General features: G+C 38.1%; 1 protein-coding gene across 9 annotated transcripts in view; it reads left to right on the top strand.

The window, feature by feature from the left end:
• rasgrf2b (Ras protein-specific guanine nucleotide-releasing factor 2b) overlaps nt 1–23,589 on the top strand; it is a 71,651-nt gene that overhangs the window by 37,166 nt on the left and 10,896 nt on the right. For 5 of the 9 annotated variants that reach the window (XM_058776356.1, XM_058776355.1, XM_058776361.1 and 2 more), the window contains exons 6-19: nt 1,823–1,902; nt 2,238–2,431; nt 2,949–3,058; nt 3,955–4,073; nt 6,329–6,489; nt 7,473–7,539; nt 7,972–8,108; nt 9,704–9,786; nt 10,669–10,917; nt 13,106–13,198; nt 14,553–14,962; nt 19,709–19,834; nt 21,283–21,372; nt 21,894–22,000. In XM_058776356.1, coding sequence (XP_058632339.1) covers nt 1,823–1,902; nt 2,238–2,431; nt 2,949–3,058; nt 3,955–4,073; nt 6,329–6,489; nt 7,473–7,539; nt 7,972–8,108; nt 9,704–9,786; nt 10,669–10,917; nt 13,106–13,198; nt 14,553–14,962; nt 19,709–19,834; nt 21,283–21,372; nt 21,894–22,000 — 2,026 coding nt within the window. The remainder of the gene's footprint in view (nt 1–1,822; nt 1,903–2,237; nt 2,432–2,948; nt 3,059–3,954; nt 4,074–6,328; nt 6,490–7,472; nt 7,540–7,971; nt 8,109–9,703; nt 9,787–10,668; nt 10,918–13,105; nt 13,199–14,552; nt 14,963–19,708; nt 19,835–21,282; nt 21,373–21,893; nt 22,001–23,589) is intronic. The other 4 variants (XM_058776359.1, XM_058776357.1, XM_058776358.1 and 1 more) reach the window with 3 other exon arrangements.

Below are 23,589 nucleotides of genomic sequence, written 5' to 3'. Positions count from 1 at the left end.
AGGCAGTAAAACAGCAACAACTTTATTGCTTTTCACACAAGTAATGATTACAGGGACAGATTAGCAACTAATAAATACTTATTTTTTCATGTTTCCTTGCACAATACAATAGTGCATGATTTGTGAAAACTAAGATATTTTAATTATTGCATCACATAAGCAGCTTCAAATGTATGGCTTTTCTGACATAGTTAACTTGCTCTGTAGCTCACCTGGTACAGTACTGCACAGATGATTCAGAGCCTTCATGTACAAATCTAGTAAAACACAAGCCACGATAAAAGAACTCATAGACTTGTAGAAGCAAGATAATGGCATAGTTGATTTAGCAAATGCATTTTTATCTCATGTTTGCTTTTGTTAACATTTGCTTTTGTTGTTGGTTAGGTTTAGTGTTGGTGGAATGAGAGATAATCAACCTTCTAGCACTACTCACTGGACATTTCACTTCCGAATTGCCACAATGCATGAAACAGCTAACATAATAAAATGTTCCCAGATTCACATTGATTTGTTTCAGATAAAACTTTTAGTGCCGCTCATTGGACATTTCACTTTGAAAGTGTCAGGAAATATGAAATGAACAATGTCAGTTTTTCCAATGATCCTAGGTTGTAAAAAAATGTATACAAGAGAGCCTCTGACCCAGACCAACCAGGGTCAGTGTTGACACATAATTACTGCAGTGTCGTGACAGCTTATTTGCATGATGATTTGAACAATTTCATCCACATCCTTCTGCAACACAGACATAGGGACAGTTTTACTAACAGCTTGCGCCTGCGCAAACCGTCTTTTGGCGTTAAAATAGTACTGTCAGAATTTACTAAAGACGCGCAGTGACGAATTAGCGCTGAAAAGGGAGTGGACAGAGTTATTTTTGCGCCTGACCTTATTGAATATGAATTTGTCGGAGTTTCCCTTTCAGATGCAAAATTTATGGGAGGAGAGTATTCAAATGAATCACGCAAGATTTACTAATGTTTGCGCTCGTCAGATTACTGGTATTTGCGCCATTATTTAACACCCCAAAAAAGCATGTCTTAAACTATTTTGCGCTTGAAAGGGCTGCAATTGTTGTTGCTATAAGAGGAGGCACCGCAGAGAACAGAAAGTGCGTGGTAGAAGGGAGAGGATTTTTTCCACACATATTAATTTATTTGGAATGCCAGAAGAACACATCCAAACATGTCATTTGCCAAGCCAAGCCAAACAATGTTATTTTTAATTTGCTTCAGGAAATATAAGACTGCTTGGAACCCTCAACTAAGAGTCACGCAATACCAGGTCTATCAAAACTTCTTGCAGCCCTTCATTTTTCTTTTCTTTTCAATGTACTGTGTATGTGTATGTTCAATGTATGTTCTTTCTTTATTCTTTATTTACCACTTCGCTAATTTGCGCTGCACTTGGTATATTGTGTTGGTCGATATGTAAATGAGATGTTGCGTCTGTGTTCTTTAATTTGCGTGTTATTAGTTAATCACCCGCAGAAATTTCCACGCCTATCGGCGCTGTTTTGAAATGCGCTCTCGCACTAATTTGCCCTTCTTAGTAAAACTGGTCCTTAATGTTTTTGAAACATCTCAATCAAATGTGTTGATTATTTTAAACCTAAATAAAACATTCTATAAATCTTGTACTGCATTTTAAATGAACTGCAACCAAAATACAACATTGTGTTTATTGGTAAGTGATTTATTTTTACTCGCCTTTGGCACAAGGTGAGTGTTAAGCTTTGACCCTGGTGCCATGGAATAATCGGATTTATTGATATTTTAAATATTTGTTGTATTGATATATACTCTTTTTTTGTCCTCAGTGAGACAATCATGTTTCTACATGAAATATTCCATCAGGGATTGAAGGCGAGGATAGCAAACTGGCCCACACTGGTTCTAGGTATGTCATGATTGTTACATTTTATCTCTCAGAAAGCTAATTACCGCACTCAGAAGCAGCTATTCAGAACACCCCATCAACAAAGACAGCACATTGCAGGGTGACACTAACATCAAGGACAAGCTGTTTCCGCTGACGCACAGCATCTCAATCAAACCCGTCAATGACGTCTGACTCACTCCTATCTCACAGTATACAGACACACACACTTCTGCAACAATGAGAGCCAGACAAAAACCCGCCAACATCTTAAACCCAAGATAAGCATTTTCAAGCACCGCTGTGAATAAAAGAATCAGTTTTTAATGACTTTGACGTTGTTTTCTCCTTTTTAGCGGATCTCTTTGATATCTTGCTGCCAATGCTGAACATCTATCAGGAGTTTGTGAGGAACCACCAGTACAGTCTTCAGGTTCTGGCCAACTGTAAGCAGAACCGGGACTTTGACAAACTCCTGAAGCAGTACGAATCAAATGCTGCGTGTGAGGGGAGGATGCTGGAAACCTTCCTCACATACCCCATGTTTCAGGTGCCACTCTCGCACTCTCATTAGTGTCTTATTCAATTCCAGACTGATCACTGAAGAGCTTGATTTGTTCGATTAATTGAACTGCCACTGGGAATTGCTGGCTTGTGTTTCTACAAATAAGACATCTGTTTTCCATAAACCATTTGAGCGAGCTCTTCACACTCACTCACGAAGAGCCTCATTTATCACTTGTAGAAGCCTGATGTATCTCAATTCCTCAAACATTTAAAGTAATCTTTTATACGTTTCCTGAAATCAAGGCCCAGATAGAATCTGTAGACCTTTTTTCTGGGGTGATTTTGTGGTAAAATCAGTACAATTAAATTAGACAGAGAATACTAGACACTTTGGTGAAAGCATTATCAAATTAGCCACATTTTTTGAGCACCGAACATGTAACGTACGAGGGACATATAGAACTTGATTGATGGACGGACATTCTATGGGCGCAGATTCTATGCACTCTGTACGCTTTCAGTCTTTACAATTTTTCTCTCTTTATGCTATTGATTGACAGATCCCTCGTTATATCATCACTCTCCATGAGCTACTGGCTCATACACCTCATGAGCATGTGGAAAGGAAAAGTCTAGAGTTTGCCAAGTCTAAACTGGAGGAACTCTCCAGGTAAAGAAACCACCCTGAGAAGCAAACTTACAGTTGCGCATTGTATGTCATTGCAAAAACCTTTGCCTGATTCGCTACTTTTGCCTGATTATCTTTGCCTGATTTACAAAATTTAAAAAATTCCTTCTTCAGATTTTTCAGACTTGTATGACTTTTTTTCTTTTGTGGAACACAAATAGAGATATTTTGAAGAATGTTGGTTTTGGGTTTGGGGGGTCTATTGGCTTCCATTGTATGAGCAAAAAAAACCCCACAGAGACATTTTTCAAAATAACTTATTTTATGTTTCACAGAAGAAGGAAAGCCATATAGGCTTGGAACAATATTAGGGTGAGTAAATGAAAGAAATTTCATTTTTGGGTGACCCATCCCCTTAATACACTGAAATAGTTTTGTGCCATGAGTATTAAGTAATTTTCTCTACTTTCTGTATGAATCACTAGAGCCCTACTCAAAAAAAACAAAAAAACACAGCACTATTTGAATATTCGTCTAATTCCACTGCAAAAAAACAGGTGTTTAATGGAGAATTCAACAGTAAATTCATTGAAAAGAGAACATTTTCTATTGATCAGTACATAAGCCGATAACCATCTGAATTTTTGAATCATTTTATATCATACATTAAATTTTAAATTCAAATGTAGTTGATTCACATTTGAATGATTTTAGTGAATAATATGTCAAAACAATGCAGATAGTGCTTCAGCAGATGTAGTGAATTTCCTTCTGGTTTTTGCGCTTGGCATAATGCAGTAGTTGTAAATACGTCGACTCATCTTATACCCTGTGCTTCTTATACCCTGACATGTTCATTTACAGCTTTGCCAGAGAACCAAAGTGGCAAAAAGTATTAAGGTGAATTTCTCATGTTTCTATTTGTTGCATTGTTCCAGGGTGATGCACGATGAAGTGAGTGACACAGAAAACATCCGTAAGAACCTGGCTATTGAGCGCATGATCGTAGAGGGCTGTGACATCCTTCTTGACACCAGCCAGACGTTTGTGAGACAAGGTGAGTCGTGTTAACACCTCAAGCTGCCACCTGCCTGACACACTGCCTTAAGCAGAACCAGCACCTGAGTGACAGCGACAGCTTCGGTTTGATCCCCTCTGGCTCTGAATTATTCATGATTTCACAATTGGACAGCATTGTCTCCAGGATTGACAGAGTGTCTGATGTTTTCAGTTGAGGTGTTTTATAATGTATTAGAATCCGGCCCTGTACTGGAGAAGCAGAAAACCAGGAATAACATGCAATTGGGGGGTCTCTACATGGAATGTATGGAATAGGAAATGACATCAGCTCACCATGATAAAGTTCATGTTCTTCTGTAGAATGAGTGACAGGAAAAGCGATTTCTTTTGTTGACTTTTCTCTTTTGATTTCAAAAACGTGTGAGCTCCATGAGTTTTTCTAATAATCCAATGGACCGAAGTCAATTATTCCGCTTATACTACGGTTGCCACACCTCAAGACATCCATCAGATGATATATTTCAAGGCATTCGTCCAGTATTTAAATCGCTATTGTGAGTAGGATTATTTCTTCCGCATCTCAGCCAACGCCTCCGTTGCTAATTCCAAAACGTCATTTTAAACCTAGTAACGGAGGCTTGAGCCGTTAATAACAGACTAATGCAGTTAATACAGTTAATAACTAAATTATGAGAGAGAGAGAGAGAGAGATTTACCTCTGTGCGTCTCTCAATAGTGTTCGGCAGCAATGTCTCTAGTTATAGTGAAACTTAGTTCCTTTTGTTCACGAACAGCGCCGTTGTTGTTACTTCGCTTGTGAGAAGTCATGTAGTTTTTAAGTTGTTTACTGATAAAATCGTGAGAGTAGCGCTAACAACATTAGCGGGATGTATGCTAGTGTGTGTGCAAACTGTAACTGTTATGTATGTGCGGTCTGTGAGGGAGAGAGAGCGGGAGAGACAGAGTATGTGCTTTCCGTACATAATAAAGCGTAATTTTGTGGCAAAAACATGGACATGATCTGTCGTTTTTATCCTTTTGATTACTATATTTATTTATTTTTGGCCAGTGTCGTTGTGGGTTTTGGTTATTTTGCTGTTGTAAGACCTTTGAAATAACAGAAATCATTTGGCGAAGTGATATGGTCATGTAATGCGGTCAAGAGCTGCCTGGAACTACGTTCGCCGTGCGTTTCCCAGAAAATAATTGCACACCTTAGAATGTTCGTCAGACAATCAGATTCAAGCATTCAACGGCCCTGTAGTACAAGCATTTATAATCGTTCATCTTGTGCATGATGCACTGCTAAAATTTCAAATCTGCTAAAATCCAAAAGTCTCCTCTGAAAAATTTTTATTTTTAGCAATAATAAAACTGATTTCTTGTCAAAATAGTCTCTCCAGCTTTTTAAAGGAAAGGAAGTGACGTCCCATACTTGGAATTTGTGCTTTAACATTTAATCCATCCAAGTGCACACACAGAGTGAGAAGGGAACAAGCACACACACCCGGAGCAGTGGGCAGCCAATGCTGCGGCGCCCGGGAGCAGTTGGGGGTTCGGTGCCTTGCTCCAGGATCTCACCTCAGTCGTGGTATTGAAGGTGGAGAGAGTGCTGGACATTCACTCCCCCCACCTACAATCCCTGCCGGACCTGAGACTCGAACTCACAACCTTTGGGTTTCAAGTCTGACTCTTTAACCATTAGGCCACAACTGTCTTAGGAACCATTATTTTTCTAATCTTGAAACGTTAACCCATTAACTCGCTAAGCATAAGATGAATTTATTTTTTTAGATATGTTAAAGAACAATTATATATTTAGAATGGTATCTTATTTACTCAAATTTAAGAAAGAGGGTGGGGAAACTACAGTAGCAGCTAAAATATATACATGAATATATGCAAAATAAATAAATAAAAAAAGAAAAGAAAATTTATTAAAATGATAAATTAGCAAAAAATAATTAAATTATTATAAAAAGTGTGATGTCAATTTAATAAAGTGATTTAATAAAGTAAATAGATTATTGTATTGTCCTAAATATATTACTTGTATGGACACATGGATACATTTTTTTTTTTTGGACTCTGAATATGATGCCTTATGATTTCTGTCACTTGATTAAAAATCTCTCATATTCCCTTTCTTCTTGTATTCTTTTGTTCAGTGGTAAAGGTGTCTTTGATCTTCATTTATCATTTGTGCTGCTGTTGCTCTGTTGTCTCAGCTTGTTGTGTCACTCAATTAATAGTTTTACATTCTCTCTCTCTTTTCTGATGTCTTTCTCTCAGGCTCTTTGATCCAGTTGCCCTCAGTGGAGAGAGGGAAGCTCAGTAAGGTGCGTCTAGGCTCTCTCTCACTCAAAAAGGAAGGGGAGAGACAGTGCTTCCTCTTCACCAAGCACTTCCTTATCTGCACACGCAGCTCAGGAGGCAAACTTCACCTGCTCAAAGTACGTGACACACATGCACCAAAAAAAAAGTCTCCCGTTCTGTGTTGAATGTATTGACAGGGCAGCTAGGGCATAGTGATTATAAAGCAAACTCCTGATGATCACTACATAGAAACCCGGCAGCAAATATTTGATAATTGTAATAATGTCAAAAGGTTAATCATGTGTGATGAGGTTTGAGCTTCCTCTGTTCATTTCCTTCAGTCCCTACAGCCCTTGTCAGGATTTTGTGTATTACTCCTCTCACACTTTGTGACATGCTTTTGTGCTATTTTAATTGAATGGGTCAGTCCTCAGGCACAATTTCTGAAGCTCAGTTTCCTTGTGAGCTTCAAATAGGTATAACTAAGAGGGTTTAAAAAAAAAATCTCTTAATACAGTTTATTTAGTTTGTGTACTAATAGTCTAGCAGTGTAAATACATAAATCACAGGATAATTCTGCTGTTATGTATGTATTCAATTAAATTATATTTAATTTGATATAATCTTGATTTAATATAAAGCCAATCACCTATCCACGTGCAGGACTCTGCTTTATGCATCACAATAATATAGTTATACAGTATTTTTTGTTAATATACTGAATTAATTTGCTACATAAAACAATTTGCTATTTTGCAGTAATAACTGGAAATTAACTATAATCCAACTCCAGTAAAGCTATGAGTTCATACACACTTTGACCATGTAGTACAAAATATTTACTAATTTGTTTGATGCATTAAGTAATCTCAAGTTATTTTCTCAATTTTTGTTTTTCTTATCCAGCTAAATAATTAAGCTAAATAATTACCAGTTATTTAATTATTTGCCACAGCAAAAGGAGATTTATATGAAAGCACTAGAAAGGCTTTTGGAAAACACCTTTGAAATGTCTTTGTACATGAGATCCATCACAAAGCCATTATTCTAACAAACCATCAATATCAGGAAACTCTCCCTTTGTGATTAACCTCTCAACCTAATGGTTTGACTCTGGCAGCAAGGTGGTGTGCTGTCCCTGATTGAGTGCACTCTCATCGAGGAGCCTGACGCTAACGACGAGGACGGTGAGCCTGTTTCTTTGATGCACATTTTCAAAAACATCATGCATCATTAGCTATATATTGGCCATTATTCACATACTGCAGGTTAATTAACTATTATAGACAGGTCAGAAAAGAGTCCAAACTGCCTGCTGTTTAAATGTCAAATGGGCAGAGATGATAATTGTCATGGATTGATTATCCACTTGAGGGTATAGAAAGAGACCCAAGGGCTAATTCAAAACAGCATCACAACGACCCTCTCGTGATCCCTGAATATGGTCCCTAAGAGCTTATTTAATAAACATCACCACCATTATTGTGTTACTAAGAAGAGATCCCTTCAGTTTAATTAGTTTTTATTGCCATTGTTTTCCTGAGTGGTCCCTCGGGACTGGTAAATTAGGATTTTCAAGCATGATTCATGATTAATTGTAACCTTCTGTCTGTTTTTAGCTAAGAATTCAGGGCAGGTGTTTGGTCACCTGGACTTTAAGATTGTGGTAGAGCCCTCAGATGCTCCTGCCTTCACTGTGGTGCTACTGGCACCATCCCGTCAGGAGAAAGCGGCCTGGACCAGCGACATCAGCCAGGTGAGAGAGAAGCCACATGTAACCAAAAGCTCCTCCTCTGCGGTTACAGTCAACTGCTCATGGGTATTATATCATTTACACTACCATTCAAAAGTTTGGGGTTGGTAATCTTTTTAAGGGTTAGTTCACCCAAAAATGAAAATTCTGTCATTAATTACTCACCCTCATGTCGTTCCAAACCTGTGAGACCTTTGTTCATCTTCAGAACACAAATGAAGATATTTTTGATGAAATCTGAGAGCTCTCTGACCCTCCATAGACAGCAATGGAACTACCACGTTCAAGGAAGGTAGTAAGGACATCATTAAAATAGTCCATGTGACATCAGTGGTTCAACCGTAATTTTATAAAGCAACGAGAATACTTTGTGTGCAAAGAAGACAAAAATAACTTTATTCAGTCTTTGATTCGCATTCACGACAGTATCACGACATGTGTGTTGCTGCTGATGCAGGAGCCAGCGTTCTGATGTAGAACCTGGATGCGCTGCGCCTTGTTTAAAGCGGAGGAAGACGCACACTGTACATAAAACAGTCATCATGAACACATCTGAAGATTTGGACAGAAAAGATGACTTTCAATTTTTTGCCCGGCCTTACTTATTGAAACAAGATTATACAGACAATGAACTAAGAACACTGACACGGAAGAGAAGAAATTGTTGAATAAAGTCATTATTTTTGTTGTCTTTGCACACAAAAAGTATTCTCGTAGCTTCATAACGTTACGGTTAAACCACTGATGTCACATGGACTATTTTAACAATGTCCTTACTACCTTTCTGGGCCTTGAACATGTCAGTTGCTTTGCTGTCTATGATCAGAAAGCTCTTGGATTTCATCAAAAATATCTTCATTTGTGTTCCAAAGATGAACGAATGTCTTACGGGTTTGTGAGTAATTAATGACAGAATTGTCATTTTTGATCAAACTATATCTTTAATGTTTGTGAAAAGTCTTTTACACTCATATTTTAAATTTAATTTATTCCTGTCATGGTAAATCTGAATATTCAGTAGCCATTACTCCAGTCTACAGTGTATATGCTCACTGAAAAACTTGGTCAGAGTTGTGCCATGGTTGTCAATGCAGATGCTGGAGATGAAGTTTTAGTATCTAGCTTGCTTCATTTCTCATATTCAACGATATACGACCCTGTCTCTCTCTAGTTTCCTGTGGATTATAGGCATACGCAGTAATAAAAAAATATATAAAGATAACAGTGCCTGACACCTCATCTATACTTTGTGCAATTACTCTGAACCATACAAATTCCCTGTAGCCTTTAAAAAACCAAAACGAAAATGGCTCTACAGAAGAACTGGAACATAATAACTAACACCCACCTCACTGAAACTTCACACCAAGAGCCATGAGGTTAAGACTTGTTCCTGAAGGGGATCACTTTGTACTAGTGGACTGAACCGGGTTTACTGATGAACTCACAAGAGACATCTCTCTGTCCTTGAATCCCCCAGTCTCAAAGAAAGAAATTACAGTATGTCCAGTGTTTAGTGACTGGATTAATTATGTTGTTCTCTGTTCTTTGCTCCTTGGTTTGATCCCTCTCTTCATTTGAATTTCTGCTCTATATAGTGCATCGATAACATCCGCTGTAATGGCCTGATGACCAGCGTGTTTGAGGAGAACTCAAAAGTCACAGTGCCACACATGATCAAGTAAGTCAGACCTTTGTTTATTGTGAAATAATGTGTGCCTTAATTATTATGGGTCAGTGTTTTTGTAATTATAGAAGCATTTTGTAAAAGACTGAATGCCTAAAAATAATATTTAAACTAGCCAAAAATCACTGTTTTGAAATGATTAATCCTTCAAAATTTTAAGTGCACACAAAAATGCATCAGCTGGCCCAGTGAACATGCACTGATGCCCCGAGTGCTGGCTCCTTGCACATGTGCAAACGCATCTGTCCAAGCTAAACACTTCAGTGATAGTGAGCACACTACAATAAGGGCAACCAACTGGGACTAATTTCCCTCCCTGCTGGAAAATATGTTGGCAATACCAGTCCAGAAAGCATTAAAGTATTTCAGTGCAACTGTCCATGTGATTGACTACCACTGGCAAAAAAGGGCCATAAGCAAAGAATAATGATTGTGTATGTATGTATTTATTTATTTATTTAAAAATAAAATATTTTATGATGCAAGTGAGTCAGCCCAGCTGGATGAATTAGAGTTTATTTAGCTATAATGACCAACTGGTTGTTTCTTGCTTATTGCATTTGCACTTTTGAAATAATTTGAAATACATATAGATATGAAATATTGATTTGAGTTTAAATAGTTTTAATATTCCACTTGTAGATTAGCATAAAACTTCTAATCAAAATTAACCACAATTTTCAAGTATATGTTACTATTATTACTATTACTATTACTATTAAGTTTCATTTGTTATGAGCAAGTTAACATATTTAGCTACAATTATTATCAACTGTGGAAAAATTATTTCAGCACTTCTCCACTAACGCTTCATAATATCATCATAAATGTACAGCATAAAGACAATAAAGATGCTTTGGTTGTGCTCCTCATTAGATCCGATGCGCGTCTCCATAAAGATGATGTTGACATTTGCTTCAGTAAGACGCTCAACTCCTGCAAGGTTCCTCAGATCCGCTACGCCAGCGTGGAGAGACTGCTGGAGAGGCTGACCGACCTGCGCTTCCTCTCCATAGACTTCCTCAACACGTTCCTGCACACCTACCGAATCTTCACCACCGCCACCGTGGTCATGGAGAAACTGGCTGACATCTACAAGAAGCCTTTTACATCCATACCAGTCAGGTAATAGAGCTCTTAAAGGGCTTAAAAGTCACCACTAGAGCTGGGTAATGCAAATAATGCAGTTTTTGTCTCTTTTCTCTGACTTAACTTAAATGTGACCCTGGACCACAAAACCAGAATAAATAAGCTTTCCATTGATGTATGGTTTGTTAGAATATGACAATATTTGGCCGAGATACAACTATTTGAATATCTGGAATCTGAGGGTGCAAAAAAATCGAAATATTGAGAAAATCACCTTTAAAGGGATAGTTCACCTAAAAATGAAAATACTGTCATTATTTACTCACCCTCATGTCGTTCTAAACTCGTAAGACCTTCGTTCATCTTTGGAACACAAATTAAGATATTTTTGATGCATTCTGAGAGCTCTCTGACTAGGGTGGCCATATGTGCCGTTCATATGGGACATGTCCTGGCCAGGATTTTAATATTGCCTAAATCATCCAAAGTAGTTTGATCAATAACATGCAGGTATTGTACATAATCGACCAATCATGGTGCTGCACGTGAGAAGGTGAGATCTACAGAGAACGATCAAAGCGATACAAATATGCGCACATGTTTGTTAGTTTGTTTGACTTGAAGCGTCGCTGCGCACTGATCAAAAAAAGACACCAAGGTAGGCGTGATAGTGATTCGAAAGCATAAGGAGCCGTCTGCTCTGCTCTCTATAGCTCTCATGAATGTCACACAACGATCTACCTGCACAGTGCAAACAGCCAAAACCTGGATATTTTAGGCAATATAGAAATCCTGGCAAGGACGCATCCCATAAAAATGGCCCGTATGGTCACCCTATCTCTGACTCTCCCATAGACAGCAATGTAATTAACATGATCAACGTCCAGAAACGTAGCAAGGACATCGGTAAAATAATCCATGTGACATCAGGGGTTCGACCGTAATTTTACGAAGCTACGAGAATACTTTTTGAACGTAAAGAAAAAAAAATAATGACTTTATTCAACAATTCGTCTCCTCCGCGTCACCCAAGCTCCATTTTGGAGAGGATCCACTGAACGCAAACAGCATATGCTGTTCTGTATCAGCTGCGCCACGCGGATAAGTATTCTCGTAGCTTCGTAAAATTACAGTTGAACCCCTGATGTCACATGGATCATTTTGCCGATCTCCTTGCTACATTTCTGGACGTTGATCGTGTTAATTACATTGCTGTCTATGGGAGTAATGGGTGAGTAATTAATGACAGAATTTTCATTTTTTGGTGAACTATCCCTTTAAAGTTGTCCAAAAGAAGTCCTTGACAATGCATATTACTAATCAAAAATTAAGTTTTGATATATTTACGGTAGGAAATTTGCTAAATATCTTCATGGCTTAAAAGAAAAATCGATAATTTTGACCCATAATGTATTTTTAGCTACATTAAGCTAAACTTACTTCTGAAGAGACACTCATATCTGTTTTAACCAAATTAGCCAAAAACACACTAAAATCATCACAGTAGTCTCAATGCTTCTTAATTTTTACGGGCATTTAATAAAAAATTGCAGTTGTATATATTCAATATATTGTAGCCAGTAGATTACAGCCAGTTATATAGTTAAAGAAATCAGAAATTATATTTAAAGCACCCTGAGAAGAAATCACATTTAAAGTGCCTATAGAGAGATCTCTCTGGTCCTGCTCCTCATAAATATCTTCTGAATGGCTATAACTGTATTACATCACACAGCAGTTCTATATTTTGTGTAGACAGGCAGATAGCTTGTCTCTGGAAACTTGTTGGATCATAGCCAGTTTTCTACATTGTGGCCTGTCATATCCTTTTGAAATAATACCATATATTCACACTCAAATGCTCTGTGTGATTGAAAGAAACCACTAGGTGTATGTGTCTAAAACACTGCTGTGAGCGAGAGTGAGTAGGGAATTTATCTCTGCATACATTTGTCCTTTCAAATGGAAGAATGTTTTCTGTTCCAAAAGCAGGTGTTCTGCCAAGTTAAATTGGTGCACTCTTGGTAACCTTTACCTAAAAAGTAGTTCAGAAAGCCTTAAAGTGCTCAACTATTCCTCCTCCATTTTCCTTGAATGTTCAGTATGCTTGTGCAGAAGCCTGTGTACCTCATGTGCAGATGCTTGTGGTCATTGTGAGTGATGTGACATTTAATGTGTTGTCTCTGATGTTCCTCATCCCCACACCTACTTTGCTGTCACACAGGGTCCAGTATCACTCATTTGACCGCTTGTCCATTACATCCATCTGCCCAGACTACAGCCTGAAGATCAGGAAGATAGCAATGGATCAGTCAAAGTAACAAACCCATCTCTCTGTTACCACTCACTTTTATCTCTGTCCATTTTCTAGTGTGTATCCTCACATTTTCCACTCTGTTTGTCTTTATTTTTGGGAGTCTTTATCCTCTTTTTTGGAAGTTACAAATATTTGATTTTATTAAAGGGGTCATGAACTGCCTCTGTTTTTTATTTTGTACTGTTCTCTGAGGTCCACTTATAATGTTATCAAGATTTTTACATCAGAAAACATAATTTAGAAGTACTAGGCTATTTTCTTTCCTGTTTTTGAGCCCCTTCATCTATACGCTCTGTTTGAATAGGCATGGTGGATTGTAGACTCGGAAGTAAATGTCCACTGCTGTGATTGGCTAACAGTTGTGTATGTTTGACAGTCTACATCCTTCACAGATGGACGCTGCTGTGATTTAGGTTAAAAACACATAAATACTCATATCAAACAATCAGACAAAGCAATAGTGACCACGTCATAAAAACAGTTACTCACACTTGTGTTGTGTGACATTACTGTCAGATCCACTATAGCCGACACAGCATCATCTTTTAATTTCAATCTTTCTGAAAATCCCGCATCGAATTGTGCCTTGTTTGTAAACTAATCTGTGGTAAAATGAAGTAAACAAAGGACCAAATTCTTACTGATGTGGTCTGGAACTTCATTCAAAATAAAGTTCATTCACTCTTTCCGTTGGGATCAGAAGGAAGGCAAAGCAAAGACTATTTTTCCACAACTTGGGAATGAACAGCGACTTGTTGTCTTCAGAGCTATCTTTATCGTTTGGTTTCTGCGTATACCTGCGTTAATTACACTACGTGCGTGAATTGGTGGGCGGGGCTAAACAGACGGTGATGTAGAAGCAGATGTTGATCTTTTTCTGAGGAGGCGGTGTTTAGCCACACTATTACATCATACATTACACAACCTGTCGTTTAGGCAGACTGGTTTCCATATAAGCTGTTTTTAGACTAATGAGAAAGTTTTGAGTTTTGAAACTTACAGGATGTTTTTATAGTACAATGACCTCTTATATGTCAAAAGATCAAGGGAATTTTGGTTTCTCAGTTCATGACCCCTTTAAATCCTGGATTCTCAAAACTTCTGCACTCTCACAAATACTATCATCCATTGCAGATTTTACATCTTGCAATGTTTTCCTGCTTTGTTACTGCTGTTTTCTCAATTTCTGAAAGCTGCAATCAATACTCCTCATGTGTTTCCAGAATGCATCCCAGAAACTGTTTGACAAGTGTGTTTAGTGGGGCATGCAAGTACGGAGAACAGAACATGAGAGATGTGCCAGTGTTGCTCTGCCATTTATGCCCTATCTTTCGATGTTCTTTCCACAACTCAGATCCCTGGAGCTTTTCTTCGCCACCAACCAGAACAACCGCAGCGGGGACCACGTAAATGACAAATCCCCCAGACTGTGTCGCAAGTTCTCATCTCCTCCACCTCTCTCCATCCCCTCCCGTACTTGCTCTCCGGTTCGCACCAGGAAACTTTCTCTTAATTCCCCTATTGGCTCAAAAGTAGGCATCCTGGATCTGTCCACGACCTCGTCATCTGCAGCCAGTAGTCCAACCTCTGCCAACCCCACCATCTCACCGCCACCGTCCAACAACAACAACAAGCCCCCTTTGGATCTTAGCCATGGACAAAGTCCATCCTCCCCCGAACAGAGCCCTGGAGCTCCAGATGAGAATGCAGAGGTGCCGCGAATCGACGCCCTCTGTGGTAAACTGCGTCGCAGCATCAGGAGAGGTGAGCAGAAAATACTTTTTCTCTTTCTGTTTTAAAACCTATAGAGTTCCCCTGCTGTCTACTGCCTACTTCAGTAGGTGCCTTCCATGGTGTCCACTGAAATAGAATCAGGATTTGATCAGGGTTGGAGCTGAATTTTGCAGGACAGTAGATCTCCAGGAACAGGACTGGGCACCCCTGTTATAAACCATTAAAGGCAAACCTATTGTTAGCTACAAGCTAAGGTTGTTAATTAATGGTACTTACTTTTGTTAAGGCCATCAGTCCACATTTTTTCAACTTATTATTATTTTTTTTAATAACCGTGTTCAACAACAGAATTTTAGGTGAAAAACTGTTACCTATGATTCTACAAAAAACCTCCACAATTCAGAGAATCTAAACAAGCAAATTGTGTCAAAAGAACACTCCCATGAAGCATCCCATGAAGATCAACATCTTTAAATCAGTTGTCTCATTTTTATCCGTAGTTTTTAGTTTGATTATGTCATTTGCAGTCCTTCATTGTATCATAGTTCTTTCCCTCATTAAAGCCATTGAGTCTTTTGTCGTTTTGTCCGGTTTTCCCAAATGTTACAAAGTTTGTAATTTTTCAATTCACATCATCGCTGTTTATCAAAGCCTTTTTTAAAATCCCAGCGGGAAAAATACTTTCAGGACAAAAGCAGGTAAAAAAGTCACTGGGTACTGTTGCACACTACAGTTTGTTGTTGGCATATTGCTAAGCTAACAGCGCAACACATAAAAATAATACAAATATAAAGTGCACACTAGGGCTGCCCCCTAATAGTCGACTAATCATTAGTCGACCAGAAGAGGCTTGGTCGACCAAAATGTTATTAGTCGTTTAGTCGCAGAAAAAAAAAAAATCCACAGGTGAAGTCACACAGTCTGCGACTAACATATCGTTAACGGTTAGTCTACATCCAAACGCTCGACTATCATTCATCGACCTCAAATATGGCTTATCATCTGAAATATGTAAGTATTAGCAACTTTACATGGTCCCTCAATCTAATGTTAACTTAGAGAAATGTGCACTCTTGTGTCTGTGCGGAGTGTGTCTGAAGAGTAGCGCTCACTGCAGGACAGATGGAGGCGCCAGCCTATTGCTCCTAAAATACTGGTCATTTTTGGTCATACAGATAAGAGTAATACATCTTTCAAATCTGTAAAGACTCTACGTTTATTTGTTTGCACTCACAATAAAAACAAATCGTGCTTTTGTAAAATAATGAAAGCAAACAGGATGCGCTTTCTGCCGTCTCGGTCTGTGAACTTGAGCGCAAAACGCTGTGTATATCTTTACCTTACAGACATAAAAAATATATCTATAAAGAGTGAAATGTCTACTTTCAAATGAACCAATTCAAATGGAAGACAAATATTCTCAGATTATGCAATCCATATGAAACATGCTTACAGGCGCATCACTTCTGCAGAGATGATGAGTCTGTGTCGCCAACTTTATCTCTTAAACCGAGAACAAAGAAAGCACTAGTTTATCAAAATATTAAAATGTTAATGCAGTCTCCTTACAGTTTTTCACTGACACATTCATAATCATTATTTCTGCCGGTGCGCTGTGGCAAGCTTTTTGCGTGTGCTTGAGCACTTATTAGGCTATAGGCAATTAAAGACTCATAATTGTTACGGGGCTGACAAGACGAGAGACGTGCGGATCCATATGCAAGCTTTTATTGATGAGAGACGTGGTCATAACAGGCAGGGTCGAACAATGGCAGACAGGTATATCATGGGTGAGACAAAGAGTAAACAAAGACAAGCGTGGGTCGACGATCGGCGAACAGTATCCAAAGGGGCTAGACAGGAGAGGTAATCCAAAACGTAAGCGATAGTCCAGGCAGGGGAAAACACAATCCAACAGAGGCAAGGCAAGGCAAGGCAAGGCAAGGCAAGGCAAGGCAAGGGAAACTAACAGGGCTCTGTAGGGTAGCGATATTGCATACAATACTCGGCAGTAAGGCAGAGAAAGTCCAAGGCTTATAAAGCGTGTCTAATGGGTTTCAGCTGTAATCAGTGCAATGAGTAATCTGTGACAGCTGTGTGATCTGTGCGATGGATGATGGGAAATGTAGTAGATGGTGAAGTGCAACAGTAGTGTAGCGCAGTGCAAGAGTCCATGTGATGAGCGGTTGACCTCTGGTGGTGAGTGAGCGGAAGTGCATGGACAGGATTCGTGACAATAATAATGATTTAAATGGCTTATTAATAAACGTGCAATTAGTCGACTAATGCTTAAAATGAACAACTACTAGTCGACCAGAAAAATCCTTAGTCGAGGACAGCCCTAGTGCACACAAATGTTTGGTCATTTATAAGTAGGCCTACACTAAAATGATATACTTTTCAGCACTGAATGAAATCTAAGATTTATCATTTAAAATTCAAATTTATCTTGCTTCATCCTTGGACGTTTTCACTGAGCTTATCACAATGCATTTTGGCACTGCCTTTTCAAGGAAGGTTACATGAGAGGATTATAATATGGCTAGAACAAGGTATATAATTAAGTATAATTAAGATTTTTTTATCTTAAAAGTCTTCGCATTGGGTGCGTGCCTATGATGCTTCTGTAGGCAGCCCACTAGGTTTTGGAATAGAGCAGTGGTGGGATGTTGGAAGTAGGTCAACACACTGGCTGGATGGTAACACATATGTTCATGTATATGAACTTCATTAGCTGGCTTTTGCTTTTTTAAAAGCATAATTTCATCTACTCCCAGAAGTAGCTGGCATAGTGAATATTGTGGGAAAGATATCTGTAGCTGCTCCAAATAACACTGAAAACCACTTCATTATAATAACTTGACGGCCAAACAAATGTGTTATTTTCTTTTATAGGCTATTAGTCTGACCAACATTCTCCTGTCTCCACATAAAATCCACGCGCAAGTAAATTGCAAACATGCTTGCATTGTGTGCCTCCTTAATGCAAAACAGAAGACTTGAGATATTTGGCGAAACACCCATAATTTTGTGGTTATACTGGCAGCCAGGCAGCTCGGAATGAGAAGCAGGCATGTTTGAAACTCAACCAAATGATAAAGCGCAATTTTTGTATTGGAAATGGACATATTTGAGTGACTTTGGTTAGGATGTGTGGTGTGCGAACTACTGATAGTTTGCTTCTTGTGTTTGCTGGTTTAAAGAGATGTGTTTGTATTGTTTTTCCCTCTTTCTGATATAAAATCCACCACATTCTGAGTTCTTATTATGAACCATTAGCACTAATAGTAAGCTTTAACACTGCATCAGATGAGCCACATTAAACCTGCTAAGAGGATCTCTTCTGGTTTGCTTTTGTATCACAGCCCAAGCAATGTCTCACTTTAAAAAAAAAAAAAATTAAATGATGTGATATTTTATTGTTTTCGATTTTACTGTCATTTTGAGTTTTTCCTGATCTCAGTAACAAGATAATCTGTCTCATAGCCACAGGGAGCAAATGCTGCGTTTATAAAAATCAAATGTTTTGAGAGAGCCTACATAGAGGATTTATTATCGACTAATATTTTTCTGTATTTATTATCAACTAATATTTGTCACAGATGTACCTTGTTACAAACTGCTAGCCCAAAGTATTAAATCAATGTCTGTCAAACGATAAACCAGGCAAAAAATAATTTGCTTACATACAGTATGTCTCCCAATTGTATTTATGGACCAGAATATCATATACGCATAGGGGTAGTGTTATTTTAGAAGATATTTAGAGACATTATTTAAGTTTTTATTAATAGTTTGAATTAGTTTTTATTTTTTATATGTTCCATTTTAATTTTAATGTTAGTTACAATAATTTTTTTTTGTCATTTTTGCTAGTTTTTTGTTTATTAGCTTTAAATATGTCTATATATCAAGTTAAATTAAATGAAAATGAGAACTGTTTCCTTGGCAACATGCTGAACTTTTTATTTTATTTTATTTCATTTAAGTTAACGTTTATTTAATTTCAATTAAAAAAAAAAAAAATGGTTTTAGTTTTAATTTTACACCACCCTGCATCATATTTCCTGAATGAAATCCAGCAATTTATTTATTTATTGTTTTAATTAATTTTGGGATGATGATTCCAAAAAAAAAAAAGTGCCTGTTTTGCTGTAGTGCATCACAGTTTCTCACAGTTTTTTGTAGCATTTTCCCTTTCAGCCTTTTCGTAAGGCGATGAAGTCTAGTATCATCCATTAATCACCAAAAAAATTACTCAAAGACATGATTCCTATCTTCCTCTGAGCCAGGGTACAGCTGTTTGTTCAATTCTCTGACAATTTTTACATGTATGAACGATTCCGATTTCTGTTTATTATGCCCACTCCAATTTCAAAGTTAGAAATAGTGACCGAAGAAAAAGCAAACATGACCCAGATGTTTTCTGCTGCATTAGTGGGTGTTTTACGGCATCCAAACACTGGCAAACATTGAAATTAGGCAAAATTTGGCAGAATTCTTTTAAAAGAAGGCAGGGCTGTGTAATAACCTTGCTTAGAGTTTTAATCTTTTTTTTTTTTTGACTTGTGCCAGTATGTAACCACCATGCACCCTCTCATATCACTGTACCACCCAGACCCCTCAGCATCTGCATAGCAACCCCCTGGCCATAGTTATTTGCTGTTCCCTGCTCCCTGCTGTTTTTTTCTTGCAGAGCTGTTGCCCTAAAACCATTCATTTTTCAAGGAGGGGTTCTATGATCCATTTTAATAAAGGGTCTGACTTTCCCCTCAGCTGTGCTGGAGTCAGTGTCTTTGGACAAATTTATTCCAGAGTCGCCACAAGGCAGTGAACCAGGAGAAATCTCTCCCTGCCGCTCACCCTCCACTCCACGCCACCTCCGCTACAGACAGTCAGGAGGTAAGCGTGCGCATGTCTGTTTGTGTTTGGCTCCCTTGGCAGTGCAGGCCTCTTACAGGAACAACTATAGAGTCAAACACAGTGGCAAGTTATGACTTTCCGAGAGAAATATAGGTACTTCTGTGAATGAAACACTTTCATTCCAATATTGTTGATTTTTCCATACAATGAGGCAGTGTAAATGAAGATTTGACTGTAATAAAATAAAGCTGGACTGTAGATAACTTTGTGAAGTCCGATTGCATGTATTAAATAGCTAATGGAACATGAAGTTGCTTTTATGCTGGTCTTAGATCAGTTTTATGTGTCTAATGTTTTCAATTTGCATTTTAGGGGAGAAAGCATACGACATTCCTGATGGTTCCTCAAGCGAATCATACTAAGTGCATTCCTCCATAAATTCCAGTTCTGTTACTAAATGGCCACAGTCACAGTCTTGGATCTGAAACAGTCAAATATTGTGCTTGGATGACATTAAATGAAGCCATAAATGGGGAGAGTTGGGACAGGGGTAAATTATATGGGACTTCCACCAGCACATAATTGGTTCTGATTGGTGCAGCTGTTGTTCCATCCAGACTGTTTGTATTGGGTATCATAAGCATCTTCGTTTTGTTCAACATAAGCAATTAGCTGTAGATATACAGTATGTGGTTTATAACTGTGTCTGCTCTCTCAGTTTCCATGAAAAGCTCTTTCCATGTGTTCACTCAGTTACTGGCTGAATAAAGGGGGAATTTTTGCAAAAATGTCTTTCATTTTGAAGCATGACCACTAGATTGTCAAAAGGACTGGTTATGAGGTAACTATGGCTTTGCTACACGTACAGTACATACTGTACTACATGTCCATTGAGGAAGTCAAGGGTAAATTCTGTCATTATTTATTTACCATTTATTTGCCATTCTAAACCTGTATGCTGTTTTTTTTCTTCTTTTTTTTTCTTTTTTTCTTTTTTCCAGTGGAACACACACTAAAAGTTAATTTTTAAATGGTATTAACATTAGTATTTTCCATACAATAAGTCCATAGTGATCAGGAGCTAGCAAGCTACAATGGATAAAAATACTTTAAAAGTAGTTCAATAAAGTAGTTCATCCTATAATTTTGTGTGACGAAGAGACTGAAAATTAAGCCATTGTTCAGTAAAATGATTCACCAAATATGATGGATATGGTGCAGGTTTGACATCATGGCGTGTGGTTATGAGACACTTGGGATCTAATGACATTTGATGTTATTGAGGTCCAACCTAAAAACCAATAAATAAATAAACTATTGGATTCTCTGTGTTCCGTGGGAAAAATGACTCAAGAGTGAGTAGATAATGAAAGAATTTTTGAGCGACTCGATTCTTTGTATGTGCCGTCACCCTTTTTGGCCGATTCAGTTTTTTTTTTTCTAAAATGATCATTGTTAAATTTGTTCTCCATATTATTTTTTTGTAGTCCAGTCAGCTGAGAACTCGCGCTGCTCCGTTTCTCCAGCCTCTGCGTTTGCTATCGCCACAGCAGCAGCTGGACACAGCAGCCCTCCAGGTACACTGCAGCACTGACACAACCCAAGAGAAGCGCACAGATTCATATGCTCTGCCCTTTGCCTCAGAATGCTGTAGACCCTCTACTGTGTTCACAAATTGAAATATACTTTACACATAAAGCTGTTGCAGTTTCTGCAGCTCTAGTAGCTTTTTCATTATCAGCAGAGTATTTAAAATCATAACAGGAATAGCAGGCTCAAGATTTACATGTTCAATTAAGCAATAATCCTCTTACCTGCATAAACTAACATTCTCTCATCCTACTAAATACCATCAGAATTGGATTAGTACTTTTATGGTATCAGCATAACAAATTGTGAAAATATTAAAGGGTTTGATCTGAATGTGTCTAAAATGTGAAAAAAATGGATACTTAATTTGCAAAGCAATGTATATAATAAAGTAAATGAGATGTTGATCATGTAATCTATATTCACATTGGTTTTACATTTTGAAACGACAGACTGGATATTACAGCTCTGTTTGTATTACCCTTACGGTGTGTATTTTTCTTTGCAGTCTTTAACAATTCTGAGCGGACTTGTGACAAGGAGTTTATTATACGTCGTGCGGCTACCAACAGAGTCCTGAATGTCCTGCGCCATTGGGTCTCCAAACACTCACAGGTTTGTCCATCAGCATCAGTTCTTCTGTAGCTGCTTGTATTTTGATATACACAGATGACACATTTCGTGTCACTACAAACCTAAAGCAGTAGTTGTCACCCTTATCAGCCTTTCTTTCTCCTTCCCTGCTGCTTGACTGATATTTTATCAACATACATTTTAGTCCAGACTTCAGCTGTGAACACATGGTTAACCCCCGGGCTTCATATTTTACAGGGCAGAGGAAGCGTAACACCTCTTCACAATTTCCATGTTATTTTCACAAGGGAAACCAATTACCTTACATAAACAGTACCAAACCTTAATTACCATACCAATATTGGATCAAAATGCATTTCGTGAAAGAGAGACTATTAAAGGTGAAGTGTGTAATTTCTGTGCCAGTAGCATCCAACCAAGTGGCTTTGAAAGAATAATGATTGTTTGAACATTTTCCCATCTAGCATTGGTTGGACTGACAGATAGCCTTGCCCCAAACTCAGCCATTGTTTGAGTTAAGGTTGCTGATCAGTGTTTTGAAAAGCCTTAGAGCCAGTGTTACACTTTTCAAAGGGATACAAATGATTTTGAATATAATAGGAAAAGGAATTTTTTACATTTTTAAAAATTAGATTTTTCATCAGAACAGGTTGGGGACATTTTGCATTATATCATTTGCTCACCACTGGATCCTCTGGAGTGAATGGGTGCCATCAGAATAAGAGTCCAAACATCAAATCCGCACAATTTCAGTCCTCTGTCTGTTGAAGTGAAAAGGCATTTTAACTTTAAAACATCAGCCAAAATACCAATCTATTATCCATAATAACGCTTCCTCTGGTGATCAAGTCCATCCCCTGTTGTTCCGTCACATCAAAATCCACCAACATATTTACTTAGAACCGTTTTGCACTGTTGGCGCTGATAGCCTTGTGGGCAGCGCGTCAACATGTAGCATGTAGCTGGTGTGCTTCTGGCTTTCCGTGTTCGAGTCCCGGCTCGTGGACCTTTCACGATCCTGTCCCCCCTCTCTCTCTCTCTCTCCAACTTCCCTTCCTGTCTAACTACTGTCCTATCAAATAAAGGCAAAAATGCCAAAAATAAATCTTTAAAAAAGAGTTTTGCTCATAAACAGTGCTTGATCTGTGCACATTTCTCTCCTGATTTAGATGAGACATCTTTTTCTATAGAGAAAGCAATATTATGGATAGAGGATAATGTATTTAGTCCGGAAGCAATGCTTTGAAGTTAAAAACATCCGAGTGATGGATTTGTTAATTTGATGTTAATTGAAGATGTTAATTTATAGACTGGGGTCGTGTGGATTACTTGTGGGTTATTGTGATGTGTTTGTCAGCTGTTTGGACTCTCATTCTGATGGCACCCATTCACTGCAGAGAATCCAATGGTAAGTAATGTAATGCTTACAATACATGTAATGTAATGTAAAGTTTGTTCCAATAAAGAAACAAACTTTACACCAAAATCTACATCTTGAATGGCCTGAGAGTTAATTTTTTTAGAAAATGTTACATTTTGGGTAATTGTTTCATTGGTAGCTGTGGGTAATTGTTTAATAATTTATGGTATGTGTTCAAATCTACCATGTG

The sequence above is a fragment of the Onychostoma macrolepis genome, chromosome 05, assembly GCF_012432095.1.
Source record: "Onychostoma macrolepis isolate SWU-2019 chromosome 05, ASM1243209v1, whole genome shotgun sequence".
Lineage (NCBI taxonomy): Eukaryota > Metazoa > Chordata > Actinopteri > Cypriniformes > Cyprinidae > Onychostoma > Onychostoma macrolepis.
Note: the sequence above shows the minus strand (reverse complement) of the source record. Positions and strands in the feature narration are given on the sequence as shown.